The sequence below is a fragment of the Elephas maximus genome, chromosome 19, assembly GCF_024166365.1.
Source record: "Elephas maximus indicus isolate mEleMax1 chromosome 19, mEleMax1 primary haplotype, whole genome shotgun sequence".
In the NCBI taxonomy this organism is placed as follows: domain Eukaryota; kingdom Metazoa; phylum Chordata; class Mammalia; order Proboscidea; family Elephantidae; genus Elephas; species Elephas maximus.
In genome coordinates this window covers 30133973-30148761 of record NC_064837.1, presented here as the reverse complement: position 1 = coordinate 30148761, position 14789 = coordinate 30133973, and the positions used below count along the sequence as shown (strand labels likewise).

Here is a 14789-nt window from a genome sequence, read left to right as displayed (position 1 = left end):
ACACAGCTAAGAAGAGGTTGTCCTGATCAAAGAATTGGATCCTGAGCATTCCTAAACCTGAATTGTAACCTGTTACTTCCTTAACAGGAAGCCCTGGTGGTACAGCGGCTAAAGCACTTGGCTAACCAAAAGGTCAGTGGTCTCCAGCCACTCCATGAAAGGAAGATGTGGTACTTTGCTTCCACGAAGATTCACAGCCTTGGAAACCCTGTGGGGCAGCTCTACTCTGTCCTACCATAGGGTCACTATGAGTCGAAATCGAATTGACGACGGTGGATTTGTTTTTTTGGCTTTACTTCCCTAATAAACCCCATAAGTATTCGAGTATCGTCTGCGAGTTCTGTGTGGCTGTGGCAATGAGTTACTGAACCCGCAGGGAAGTAGAGAGTGCCTAGGGAAGGGACAGGTGGTGTCAGAATAGATAAAAAGGTTGGAGGGAGGAGGTCTGCCTCAGAGGAATCAGCCTTGGGCTGCTGATACTGATAGAGATTCTCTCCTCCCCCTGTTCAGTTAGAGATCAGACTCCGCCCCCATGCCATTCTTACATACATACGTGCAAACAGAAAAACCAGCATACAGAAATGATTGCTAATGCCTCAAAGAGGCCCACGGCTAAAGTCCATCATGGTCTACCCAGGATGTTACTATGCTACTCTAAATCCTGTAAGAGCATCAAAACTCAGAAGATTTAAAAACAAAATCTGCTTGGAAATTTTCACCCAGTTTTGAAAGTGGGCACAAAAAGTGTTCTGTTGTTTAAAGCTCTCATATACATACATACATACATTAAATTCTCAACAGGAATTTTCACCACAATCTGTTAAACTTTTAACTAACCTAGTCTCAGTCCAGTCTTTATGAGCAGCCCACACATATCACAATCTCTCTTAAGAAATTTCATTGTCAAGGAATATACTTATTTCCTGTTCACTGTGATTAAGTGTTCTTAACTAGAGAACAACGTACCCACACACAAAACTTCAAGAGAGAGGGTCAAATATTCCCCATTGTTGTTGTTGTTAAATGCCATTTAATTTCAACTCATAGTGACCCCAGGTGACAGAGCAGAACTGCCCCATGAGGTTTTCTTGCTACAATCTTTTGGGAAGCAGATTGCCAAGTCTTTTTCCTGTGGAACCCTTGGGTGGGGTTAGAACCGTTAACTTGCTGGTTAGCAGGCAAACACACTTAACCACTGCGCTGCTAGGGCTCCTTAGTATCCCTGCATACTTATACATAGATCATAAGAATTCCTGCTCTAAAGAGAGAGGAGCATACCACTCTTAGCGCACACTGTTTTAAACTATTGTAATGAAATATCCCTTTATTCACATTTGCAGAAAATCATTGTACCATGTCAGTTCCTGCCTTAAGCCAAAAGGAATTCCAAGAAAAACGAAGACGGTCCAAACAAAAACAAATGAGATGGTGGTTGCACAACACTGTGAATGCCACTGAACTATTGACCTTAAACTAGTTAATTTCATGTTATGCAAATTTCACCTCAATAAAAAAATATATAATTTAAAAAAAAAAGGTGGTGGTTGGGGGGACATTTAACCACACCCCAGAGATGGTCACAGCCAGATTCTCCAAAATACAGGCTGGTGAAAACTGATGTCTGCATTAAGCCACAAAAAAAGTAACCAAGATGGAGCCCATTAAAAAAAAAAAAAAATCAAGGATGTATTGAAGAGCAAAAAAATCAAGCTCCTAGTGGCGTCTGGGGTCTTAAACTCTAGCAAGCAGCCGTCTAAGTTGCATCAGTTGGTCTAAACCCACCTGGAACAAAGGAGAATGAAGAACACCAAAGACACAATGGAGTTATGAGCCCAAAAAGAGAGAAAGGGCCACATAAACCAGAGGCTACATCAGCCTGAGACCAGAAGAACTAGATGGTGCCAGGCTATAACCAATGACTGCTCTGACAGAGAACCCCTGAGGGAGCAGGAGAGCAGTGGGATGCAGACCCCAAATTCTTGTAAAAAGACCAGACTTAATGGTCTGACTGAGACTAGAAGGACCCGGTGGTCATGGTCCCCAGACCTTCTGTGAGCCCAAGACAGGAACCGTTCCCAAAGCCAACTCTTCAGACAGGGATTGGGCTGGACAATAGGATAGAAAATGATACTGGTGAAGAGTGAGTTTCTTGGATCAAGTAGACACAAAGGACTATGTTGGCATCTCCTGTCTGGAGGGGAGATGGAAAGGTGGAGGGGGTCAGAAGCTAGCCGAATGGACATGAAAAGAGTGGAGGGAATGAGTGTGCTGTCTCATCAGGGGGAGAGCAATTAGGAATATAGAGCAAGGTGTGTATAAATTTTTGTATGAGAGGCTAACCTGATTTGTAAACTTTCACTTAAAGCACTATAAAAATTAAAAAAAAAAAAATCAAGCTCCTCCTGGGGTTCTTTCAGGAGAGCCCCAGGAATAAGCAAAGCCACCCTGGAGCTCCAACTCACACTACTTTCCTAACTGACCAATCTGACACTTGACTATTCCCAGGGCTCCCGGTATGGCCTAGGGGTACTGTTAAACAACAAAGCTGCCACAGTCAGGGCACACATTCAATCTTACCTGTCCTAGCCCAGAGTGTGATGTCACCACATTTCAGAGAGGGCCTCCCTGCACAGGACTATATATTTAGATTTAACATAACCCAGTTTCTACCAAATATAGGTTGTGAAAAAAACCTCCCCACCTATTTCCCTCCAGTCCTCTAAAAGAAAAAATGAGCAACAAAATAAGATTAATAGCCTCAGTAGAATAAGGCCAGAAAAAAATTAATAGGATCTTAATTTCAAATGGCTCTCTGGGAAATGGTAGTTAAATTAGTGCTGAGGAGGCCACTAAGCTTTTCACAGAAGTTGGGCTTTACAGTTTAGTGCTCCATAGGGAAAAACTGGCTAAAGAGTTAACCAAATTACAAAGCAGAAAGGTCATTCCTGCAACCTTTTATTACAAAGGTGAGAGGTGCTAAGTTCATTTCTAATCAAATACTAATAATGCAAAGATGGTAGCATCTTCAGGTATCATATAAAAAAGATAGCTCCTAAAAATCACAACAGACATTGAAAAGCCAAAATTGTTTGTGATTCCTATTCAAATGTGACAGAACACGAATTAGTTAATATTATACAGTAAGAAATGAGCCCAAAAGTTTTATATCCATCCACTTCTTAACTGAAATACCAATACACTCTGGAAAACTTAAGTCTGGAGTGAAAGAAGAAAGGAGACTAGGTCCTACCCAATTCATTCCGTGTTCAGGCCTGGTTCAAATCTGTGCCTAAAATGTGATATTGCAAAAATATACACCTATTTAAGAAAATAAAAAAAAAGATGGAAGAACTGGGCTTACATGAATCTCTTAATTCACAGTCAGAATGTTAGCTTTATATTAATTTTACCACCTAACTTTCAGTGAGGCTGTTTGCAGAACACACTATCCTTTCTGCTTCCTTGGGAGTTTCAACTGTTAAGACACCTACAAACAGTACTCACCTTACCACCACATTTAGTCATCACTGGAATGTGTTACACGTTTTCTTACACAGCTGCATCTCCTTCACCTACTGCTTTCTATTATTACTTTGTAAGTGTACCCCGAGGCTAAGCAATTGCAGAACACAAGATAATAATTTAAATTTAGACCACCTTCTTTCTCAGTCATTCTGCCTTTTTTGAACTTGCTACGTCTTTTTTTTTTTTAAATCATAACATTTATGGTAACAGTATTCTGCATTTAAAAAATTTTTTTTAAAGTCAAAATTTAATGAAGCATCCGCACGGAACCAGGTGAGTTCAACAAAAGCCTGCTCCAAGATATAAGATTACCCTGTAAACAAATAACCAAAAAACCCACTGCTGTAAACAAATAGCATGCATAAATTCTTTGGATTCAAAGAATGTGGAAATAACAGGAAGTTCTAGTTTCTTCACTACTACCTTAACCTACCAACATTCCTAAACCAGATCATTCCTGCTAAGCCCAGAAAGGAAAAAGAAAAAAAACCCAAAACCATGCTGCTGTAAGATTAACCCCCACTTGCTTCCTCCTCTCTCACAGCTGGTCAAACTGCTGGAGGTTTCTTTTTCTTCCTCCCAAGCGTAAGGAATTCCTCTTCTTTCCCCAGGTGGTTAAGACTCTAGGGATAGGTTCCTCCATTGCAAGGCGGGGAGAAGTGTCTTACTCTCAAAAAAATCCTGGAGGGGAGGCGAAAAAGTCGGGCCTTACCGACAAGCAAAGCTTTGGGGGAATCCTCCTCCTTGGGGCTCAGTGGACACGTCTCAGCCTCTCCGGGAAGGACGCCAGGCGGGGAAGAAGGAAGGTTCTCCCCTCGGCCTCCCGTCTCCAACGGCCACACCCCTGGCCTTCGGCCCTCCTAACTCCCGGACTAGCCATCAAGGCAGCTACAGAACGTACGTCGCCACGGCACCCCGCATCTGCCAGCGGCCACGCCCGCCAATTCCCTCACCTCACCAAGCCAGCGCGGAGGAGTCTCTTTCGCCAACCCTCTTCCTCACAACGGTCACACACGACGGCTCCCTCGCCCTCAACAATCAAACAATCAAGTTTCTAGGATTTCGACCCTTCCGTCTCCGACCCGGGCAGGGGTTTTCCTCCCTCCCTTTAATGAGGGACACGCCCCAAAGTCGGCCAGCTCGAACTCACCGGAGGCAAGGGCGGGGGAGGCGGCAGCAGCCAGAGAGCGCGGCCTCGGTGGTGGTGTAATGGTTTCTTGCCCGTCACGATTCCTTCTGCAGGTCTAAGCCACTGCGCAAAACCCACTTTGCCAGGGACAAAGATGGGGGACAGGAAACGTGACGTAAGAGGACCTAGTCGCGAGACGTCATCGGCGTGCGCCGGAGAATCAGAAAGGCTGTGACCTCTGTCGTCTTGGCGACAGAATGATTTGCTTGGTCTAGAAGAGGTCTTGAGACCTGGGACCCGGAGGCTGTTTAGTGGCTATCTGAAGGGATATATTGAACAAACTGACATTCTCTGGATTTATTTCCTCGCACAGGAGTTCTCTGAAAAGTTTACATATAGAGCAGGTGAAATATCATGTTCCTTTCTGAAAACAAAACAAAATCAGCAAATTCACGTGTTGGGTCCAGCCAAGGATTATACACAGGCAGTGGGACGAGAGGAGAGCGATGCAAGAAGAGATTGAGTCGCCATTAGACATGAGTTCGAATTCCAGCCCTGAGGATGACTGGGAAAGTTACTTAACTTCACCGCAGTCTTAATTTTCTTTTCTCTGGGTTGTAAACCTTAAATGAGATAAAGTAGGTAAAGCGCCTATCATGTAATACATGTGCTTTTCACAAAAGTAAGTTCCCTTTCACCTTTTCAGAAACAAAGGCCTAGATTCCAGGATCCAGAACTAGAGAACAAGGTTAATCAGAGTAAGTAATAGGGATGGGTGTGGGAGTGGATCCTTTTTCCCTCACATTTTTACCTATTAAATTTGTGAGAGTGGAAAAGTATATGTTGTTGTTAGGTGCCCTGGAGTTGATTTCGACTCATAACAACCCCTTGTACAACGGGAGGAAACACTGTCCGGTCCTGTGCCATCCTCACAATCATTGCTGTTTGAGCCCATTGTTGCAGCCACTGTGTCAATCCATCCCCTTGTGGGTCTTCCTCTTTTTTGCTGACTCTCTACCTTACCAAGCATGATGTCCTTCTCCAGGGGTTGGTTCCTCCAGATAACATGTCCAAAGTATGTACGACGAAGTTTTGCTATCCTGTCTTCTAAGGAGCACTCAGACTGTAGTTCTTCCAAGACAGACTTGTTTGTTCTTCTGGCAGTCCATGGTATATTAAATACTCTTCATCAACACCAAATTCAAAGGCATCAATTCTTCTGTCTTCTATACTCACTGTCTAGCTTCCACATGCATATGAGGCAATTGAAAATACCCTGGTGTGGGTCAGGCACACCGTAGTCCTCACAGTGACATCTTTGCTTTTTAACACCTTAAAGATGTCTTTTGCAGCAGATTTGCCCAATACACTATGTCTTTGATTTCTTGACTGCTGCTTTCATGGGCGTGGATTGTGGATCTCAGTAAAATGAAATCCTTGACAGGTGAAGTATTTTCTCCATTTATCATGCTGTTGCTAGTTGGTTCAGTCGTGAGGATTTTACAGTCCAGAAAATCCTATGAGCAATTCTACTCTGTCACAGGGTCGCTATAAGTCAAAATCAACTCTGTGGTACCTAACAATGACAACAATCTTTATGGGAGCAGATCCTCAGGTCTTTCTCCAGCTGAGCAGCTGAGTGGGTTCAAACCACCTACCTATTGGTTGGCAGCCAAACACTTAACTGTTACGCTACCTGAAAAGTGTGTAAGCATCTTAAAATTTCATTCTTAAGTAATCAGAAGTATCTAAAAGGTTTGTAAAACATAGTCGTATATTATTATTGCCCTTATTATTGAAATAGGTGAAAATTGGAAACCTAATTTTAACACAAGAGGGAACATAAACATTTATGATAAATCAAATAGCTGCATAATGTTGTAGAATATTTTATGTCACAAGAAAATTCACGATCATGTCAAGAGAAAAAAAAACAAGATACCAAATAATATATACAGTGTGATTGCATATGTATTTTTTAAAAAGGCTAAAAATATTCAGCAGAATGTTGAGTGGTTATTGCTGGATGGTTAGAATTTTAATTTTCTTCCTAATTTTAGAAGCATTCTACGCTGAACATGTATTTATTTCTATGATTGGAAAATACTTTTTAAAATCATATTTTTGAAGACTATATAATGGAGTCCCCTGAGTAGCTCAAATGGTTAAGTGTTTTACTACTAACTAGATATTGGTGGTTTGAATCCACCCAGAGGCACCTCAGAAGGACTGGCGATCTGCTCCAAAAAGGTCACAGCCTTGAAAACCCAATGGATTCAAGCTCTGCTCTGCAACACATGGGGTCACCATGAGGCAAAATTGACTCAGTGGTAACTGGTTTGGTTGTATTTAATGACAAGGGAAAATACTTTGAGATGATGTTAAGGAAAACATATGGCTGAATGTAACCAAAACCTGGAAGACAGTTAAGGTACCAGCCTGGATGAAAGTTCTGAGCAACTAATAGTCTTTTGTTATCAGGAGGGATCAGTCCCTAGGGAAGGACATCATGCTTGGTAAAGTAGAGGGTCAGTGAAAATGAGGAGGACCCTCAAGGAGATGGAATGACATAGTGGCTACAACAGTGGACGCAAACATAGCAACAACTGTGAGGATGGCACAGGACCAGGCAGTGTTTCTCTGTGTTGTACATAGGGTGCTGAGTCAGAATTAACTCACTGGCACGGAACAACCACCACCATGTCATATGTATACATATATGTGTGTGTATATATATATAGGAGAAACCCTGGTGGCATAGTGGTTAAGTGCTACGGCTCCTAACCAAAGGGTCGGCAGTTCGAATCCGCCAGGCGCTCCTTGGAAACTCTATGGGGCAGTTCCACTCCGTCCTATAGGGTCGCTATGAGTCGGAATCGACGGCACTGCGTTGGAGATTATATATACGTATATATGAGCCCTGGTGGCGAAGTGCTTAAGCACTCAGCTTCTAACCAAAAGGCAGTTGGAACCCATCAGCTGCTCTGCGTAGAAAGACGCAGCAGTCTGCTTCCATAAAGATTTACAGCCTTGGAAATCCTATGTGACAGTTCTATCCTGTCCTATAGGGTTACTATGAGTCCCAATCGATTGACCCGCAATGGGTTAATCTTTTTAATTGGCAGCAATAGAGCTAAAGGCTTCTATTTTCTGCTACTCAAAACCAAACCCACTGCGGTTAACTTGATTCCAACTTATAGCGACCATATAGGGAAAAGTAGTTCTATTTTGTCCTATATGGTCTCTATAAGGAAACCCTGGTGGCGTAGTGGTTAAGTGCTACAGCTGCTAACCAAAGGGTTGGCAGTTCGAATCCACCAGGCGCTCCTTGGAAACTCTATGGGGCAATTCTTCTATGGGGTAGTTCTACTCTGACCTATAGTGTCGCCGAGTCGGAAGACTCAACGGCACTGGGTTTGGTTTTTGGTTGCTCTCTATAAGGGTTTCCAAGGTTGTAAATCTTTAAGGAAACACTTTTTCCCGCGTAGGGACTGATGGATTCGAACCGCCGACCCAGCGCTTTCCCCGCTGCGCCACCAGGCCTCCTTATCTCTTGCTGGGTCACTTCGAATCCTTTCCAGAAAGCGGTCAAATAAAATTAACGATCACCAATTCCTGCCTTGGGCACACGAGAAAACCCTCCCATCTCCCGATTTCTTTGTCCCTCGGCCTCTAGCACCATCGATCCTGGGAACACAGGACTCAGTACCCAGCCCAAATTATGTCCGGGGGCGTCAGGGCTCGGAGCACCGCAAACACCTCCTCAAAAAAACTTCAAAAAGAGATGATCAGATCTGTGGCTTTCACCTGTATAGACTCAGAAAAAGTAAAACAAACAGAGAATTCGTCGCCAAAACTATCCCATAGGAGACATTTTTAATTTTAGCGGGGGCGGAAGCGGAAGGGTCATAGAGTTCTCTACTTCCGGCTTCGGCGCCGCGTTCCGGACTAGAGCCCCTCTCCTCCTGCCACTTCCCTGAGGCCGCGGAGCCTTCTATTTCCGGTTACCGCTTCTGTCATAAAGCCGAGACCTCCCCGCGAACGTGGCGTTGTGGGTCCTTCGCGCCTCGCCTGTGGTCAGGTAGCAAGGACGGGCGCGGGCGGGGATACTTTACAGCCCAAACTGGACACAGTCTTCGCGTACCGGACCCGTGTTGGCACCCCGATCCCTCAGAGAAGGCTGGCTTTTGAGCCCTCACGATGAAGGGTACCCGACGCGCAGGCTCCGGGACGGCCGCTCGAGAGGACAGCGTTTATCCGCCCATACCTCTCTCCCAGTTAGGCTCTACACTGTGAGGTGCAGCATTTGATAGGTCACCCCCTCCCCAAAGACTGCTTCCACCCATGTCCGCGTTAACTTCGTTCTCAACCTCCTTAATTTGAAAGATCCCTCTCCACGCTTCCAGAAGAGGTCTTTTTCCCCCAGTTAAATATCATCCCCTTAGCCTGTAAAATTGAGTACGGAGTTTCGGATATCTGGCAGAAAAATTATCTTTAAGACGGAGCACCCATTTGATCCAAAAAAGAGGTTCATGCTCACTACAGAGCCTGGGAAAAAGTGAAGCCCAGTAAACACAGGAAACGATGGCTGAGCATGGGGCTCACATCACAACTGCTTCTGTGGTGGATGACCAGCCATCCATCTTTGAGGTGGTAGCACAGGACAGTTTAATGACAGCAGTGAGACCCGCCCTTCAGCATGTGGTCAAGGTAAGGTATTAATTCTCAGAAAGGTTTTAGGGACGACCGAGTAAAAACCAAACTAATAATTTGTTTAGCTGGTAGCCTAGGGTTTGAAATAACCAATTAGCATGTAATTTCTGTCCCATGATGCGTTATTGAGTCTCTGTTCTTGCAGTCCTGTACTGAATCTCTAACATTTCAGGGAGGTGGTAAGGTAGACCCCAAAAGAAGTGACTTGTTTAAGCCCGAACTATGTAGAATTTAAAGAACAAAGGGAATGTAAATACAAGGTATGGTAACTGTGAAATAGAACCAATTTTGTTTATTGTTTTTTTCACTTTAGGTTCTTGCAGAATCAAATCCTGCCCACTATGGCTTCTTTTGGAGGTGGTTTGATGAAATCTTTACTCTGCTAGATCTTCTCCTTCAGCAGCATTACTTGTCTAAAACTAGTGCCTCGTTTTCTGAAAACTTTTATGGCTTAAAGCGGGTTGTAATGGGGGACACACACAAGTTTCAGAGATTGGCCAGCGCAGGTCTCCCAAAGAAGCAGCTTTGGAAATCTATTATGTTCCTGGTTCTTCTTCCCTATCTGAAAGTGAAGCTGGAGAAGCTGGTTTCTAGCCTGAGAGAAGAGGATGAATATTCTATTCATCCCCCTTCTTCCCACCGGAAACGATTTTACCGAGCCTTCCTGGCAGCCTACCCATTTGTCAACATGGCCTGGGAAGGCTGGTTTCTTGTACAGCAACTTCGATACATCCTAGGAAAGGCTCAGCATCACTCACCACTGCTGAGGCTGGCTGGAGTTCGGTTAGGTCGACTGACAGTTCAGGATATACAAGCACTGGAGCACAAACCATTTGAAGCCAGCATGAAGCAACCACCAGCCAGGTGAGGCCTTCACATTTCAAAAATATTCTGATTTCTAAATTTTAAAATCATATCCCAACTTCATGAAATTCACCTCCCTCAGTCCACTTTGAGGTATTTCATAGAATCATACAAAAAATCTTTGTGTTCATAAAACAAGGATTGCAGAACTCCATCATGGTAACCATCCACATTATTCTAGCTTCTTTTTATTGTACACTTGCTACGTGCCAAGCCCTGTGTTGTCTGCTTTACGTACATTATCTCAGCCCTCATTACAACCCAATGAAGTAAATGTATTAGCCCCATTTAGCTGCTGAGGAAAGCCCTAACAGGTAGGTACCTTGCCAAAGCCACCTGTACAATGTGGCAGAGATGAGGTTCAAGCCAGATCAGTAAAATTCTTAAGACAGTGCTCTTAACTATGATGCTGTGCTACTACTAGTTAGTGCTTACGAGAACATATATATATGTTCTCCTACAAGTTCATATATATATATTCAATATTGCCAAGCTTTTAAGAGTTATTTCTCTGATGTACTATCTTCCACAAAAAATGGTCTATGCAATCAATGTCTACTAATTTCTCAAAAAGCAGAACTGTAGTCCTTTGTTATAAAAAAACAAATATTACTAAAAACAAATTGTCATACTCCTAAAATACTCTGAGTCGGAAAGAGGGAATCATTTAAAATAGATCCTTAAGGAGGTAATGCCAACCTAGTAACTATTCAATCTCCAAAGCAGTGATTCTGAGGGATAACATAAGAACTGCATTTATATTAATCATTCTGTGATTATAGCTAAATAGTTCCTCCCTTTACCGCCTTTTTCTATTCTCCCAACAGTGTTAGTGAGACGATAAAGTCAACTCTGAAGAAAGCTGTGGGAGGTGTTGCCTTATCCCTCTCTACTGGCCTTTCTGTAGGTGTATTCTTTCTGCAGTTCCTTGAATGGTGGTACTCATCTGAAAATCAAGAAACCATCAAATCATTGACTGCCCTGCCTACTCCACCACCACCTGTACACCTGGACTACAACTCTGATTCTCCCCTACTACCCAAAATGAAGACTGTGTGCCCGCTGTGTCGTAAAACCCGGGTGAACGACACCGTTCTTGCCACTTCTGGCTATGTGTTTTGTTATCGCTGTGTGTTTAGTTATGTGAGGAGTCACCAAGCTTGTCCCATTACAGGGTATCCCACAGAAGTGCAACATCTGATTAAATTGTACTCCCCTGAGAACTGAAAGTAATTAGCATCTTATCTCGCAACTACTGCACTAAGGTCATAGGGCTGAGTTTCAGCATAATACATAGTATGTGATTACTTCTCAGCCTCAGTTCAGAATTGCATGAATTTTAAACAACTATATATTCCTGGAAACCCTGGTGGCGTAGTGGTTAAGTGCTACGGCTGCTAACCAAATGGTCGGCAGTTTGAATCCGCCAGGCACTCCTTGGAAACTCTATGGGGCAGTTCTACTCCGTCCTACAGGGTCGCTATGGGTCAGAATCGACTCGATGGCACTGCATTTGGTTTTTTTTGGTATACAGATTTCTTTAAAAGAATATATCCATTTGATCCTAAACTTTTGGCCTGCTCTCTAGATCCCTACTTATAGCTGACCCATATGTTTAGAGTATAAAAGTCAGGATTGGCAGGGGAAGTGAGGGCCAGTGTAGAGGAAGTGGATAGAAGAGGATAATTAGTACTGAAGGTTTTCCCATCTCTCCTGAGAGCTTCTATACCTCTATTCTTTAAAGAGAGAGATACTGAGCCATACATATCTTTATGAGCCATACGTATCTTTTCTGGGAAATGGGTTAAAGGAAATAGGGACTGAGTGTTTATATTTAGAGTAGACTGAAGATTTTAGGGTGAAAGAAAAGCTAACAGGAATGAAGAGGTAAAGGTAAAATACTGATCTAAAGTCTTCCTGCTTGCTGTTTTATTAGGTTGCTAAGCTGGCATGAATTATTCTGCCTATTACTAAGGTTTCTATGAAACACTTCTTAATTTTAAGAATAAATGTTGCTGGCAAAGAGCTGTCCCATGTTATGATTATGTGGGAACTTAATGATAGCTTGAGGTGCTTAAAATAAAATTTTCATTTATATCACTTTAGACTTTTTGAGATATGTTTGTATTAACATTTTGCTTTTTTTGCTAATCCAACAACTGGAACAAAAACCTCTACTCAAACAGCAAGAACTCAGTCTTGTGTGAAATACCTTGAATCAGAAATACTTCAGAAACAGTTAAATGCCCTGTGTAGGAAAACTCATGCCACTGGATTGGCAGGTTGGTGAAACTATATGAGTAAATAACAATCATTCCTAAAAGAGGAAAGATGAAATTAATTTGTAAGTACCTCTGCTGAGGTAGGTGTTTTCAAATACTTTTAACTAATTTTAGCAATTCAAAGCACATTCTCTGATAGCACAAAGGTGATAAGTTTTGAAATGAAATATCATGGGTTTTAAAATATTAAAACTTTTATATATTATGATAAGAGTAAGTATAACAGACATATTTGCAAAAAATTCTTGCTAACCCTTTAAAAAAAAAAAAACAGCTGTTGCCATCAATTCAATTTCAACTCATGGCGCCATGTGTTACATATGTTACAGAGTAGATCTGTGCTCCATAGGGTCTTCTTGGCTGTAATCTTTATGGAAGCAGACTGCCAGGCATTCCTCTCAAAGAGCTGCTGGATGGCTTCAAACCACCAACCTTTAGGTTAGCAGCCGATCATAAACCACTTGCGCCCCCTAGGGACCTTCCAAACTGAACAGGTTTTACAAAAACAAATAGCACAGTTAATTCAACAAAACATTTTTAATACACTACAAAGTAAATGAGGGAATTAAACCAGATTCAGGATTGAAGTGATGTAGTCCTCCATGAAGATTTCAAAGCCAGATTTCTCACTTCAGCCTAAGAAGGAAAATGTGAAAGTATCAGTAATTCAAAAGAATATCAAAGAAACACTCTTATACATGATAAAACCAGTATCCAAATAGGCTAGAGCACATCAGTGTGGAGAAACCACAACCAGAATCAGCTCAGAGAGAAGATTGAGGGATCATACCCTGGTCAAAGCCAAGACTAAAGCAATGGCCATACCAGGTCAGCCTACACTTCACTCATCATTGCCTCACTGTATTCCACCTCCTCGTAACATCTAAGAGCAGCCCAGTACCCTCATTTCACACCCAAGAAAATTGAGGATTACCTATGACAAAGTTTTTTAAGATAAGTTTTAACCATGGGTTTTCAATAAATATTTCATCTTCTACACATCTTCTGCTATACAAAAATGCAAACTTGCACTTTTCTTTAAGCACAGAGGAGAGTGAATTAGCAGTTACTGTTCAAAAACATTTTTTAAATGAGCCCAAACACCATGCGTAACAAAATCTCAGGGACGTTTGTAAAGGGATTTATAGTCTAAAGCTAAAGCTTTAGAAAAGATTTTCTACTAAATTCCTTTAAAAAGTAAATTCCAGTTCGTTTAATATATAATTCAATTTACAATTCTACTAATAAGTATTAAAAAGTATAGTCATAAAATTTTTATACAGGAAACTTAAGAGTCCAAGACCCAGAGGGGTTGTGGTTTGCCAAAGGTCCATAGCAAATTAACAGCAGAGCCGGGAAAAAAACTGAGGTCTGATCTCCAGTTTTATATTTTTCTACTACCAGCTATATATAAGGTTTAATTTCATTTTTCTTCTGGCTCTGACCCTTAGATTTACTAATGAGGCGGCGCATGGGCAAGACAAAGAAATCAAGGCAAAGTCTGGATAATTCACAACCTGTGTCATCAATTTCTAACTCAGAAAGTTGACTACATTTCATTTATTCTAAATGGCACCTTCTGGTGGTTGAGTATCACTAACATGGAACAGTACCAGGCTCTCCAGACCTTTAGCATGGTATTGTCAGTGTCTAAATAACTATTCTGGGTACACCATATACTTTCTTCACTGACATTATATAGTTAAAAACTGACAGTTGTTGGTCTGTGTCCTCCATGCAGCAAATGAGCTCCATAAAGAAAGGGAAACTAACATACAAAGCACCTATGATACAGGGGCTATGTTTGACCCTTTATCTCATCATCCTCTACCGGTTAAGCAGGTACAAGTTAGAAATGAGCAAAGAACATTGGAGAGCTTAATTTAAATAACTTTGCCTAAGATCATGAAAAGTGATCTCAGCCAATATCAACGAGTACCTGACTTTAAAGCCCATGTTCCTTCTACCAGACCATATTGCTGTCTCACTGGGTCTCAGTGCCTCCAGGTTCTCTTCCATCCAACATACTCTGAATATTACATACATATTAACCTTAAACTACTGAGGTGTGATTATGTCATCACTCAGAAGCATTCAATGGCCCCCCATGGCCCAGGAATTAAAATCCAAACTACTCTGCCTAGCATTCAAGATGTTTCAAAACTGACCCAAATTTATCCCTAACATTATAACCCTAACATGTACCTTATAGCCCAAGCAAACCAGACTATGCTCTATCTGACTTTTGTGTGCTTCATCTAGAAAGTTCTTCCCCT

At 42.1% G+C, this 14789-nt stretch overlaps 2 protein-coding genes and 1 non-coding gene across 6 annotated transcripts in view; 1 reads left to right on the top strand and 2 right to left on the bottom strand.

Moving 5' to 3' along the window:
• Positions 1-4817, bottom strand: part of AP2B1 (adaptor related protein complex 2 subunit beta 1) — a 139150-nt gene extending 134333 nt beyond the window's left edge. For 2 of the 4 annotated variants that reach the window (XM_049858689.1, XM_049858692.1), the window contains exon 1: positions 4676-4817. The gene's annotated coding sequence lies outside the window, so the exon portion shown is untranslated. The other 2 variants (XM_049858691.1, XM_049858690.1) reach the window with 2 other exon arrangements.
• A 3791-nt stretch (positions 4818-8608) lies between these two features.
• On the top strand, positions 8609-12300 carry PEX12 (peroxisomal biogenesis factor 12). The gene is made up of 3 exons (XM_049861197.1): positions 8609-9364; positions 9681-10231; positions 11059-12300. Exons 1-3 carry the CDS (start codon positions 9239-9241, stop codon positions 11456-11458), a joined length of 1077 nt encoding a protein of 358 aa, XP_049717154.1. The 5' UTR covers positions 8609-9238; the 3' UTR covers positions 11459-12300.
• A 973-nt stretch (positions 12301-13273) lies between these two features.
• Positions 13274-13370, bottom strand: LOC126063350 (Z30 small nucleolar RNA). Its single transcript, XR_007514290.1, has one exon. It is a non-coding gene; the product is annotated as a Z30 small nucleolar RNA (small nucleolar RNA).
• Between the last annotated feature and the right edge of the window lie 1419 nt (positions 13371-14789).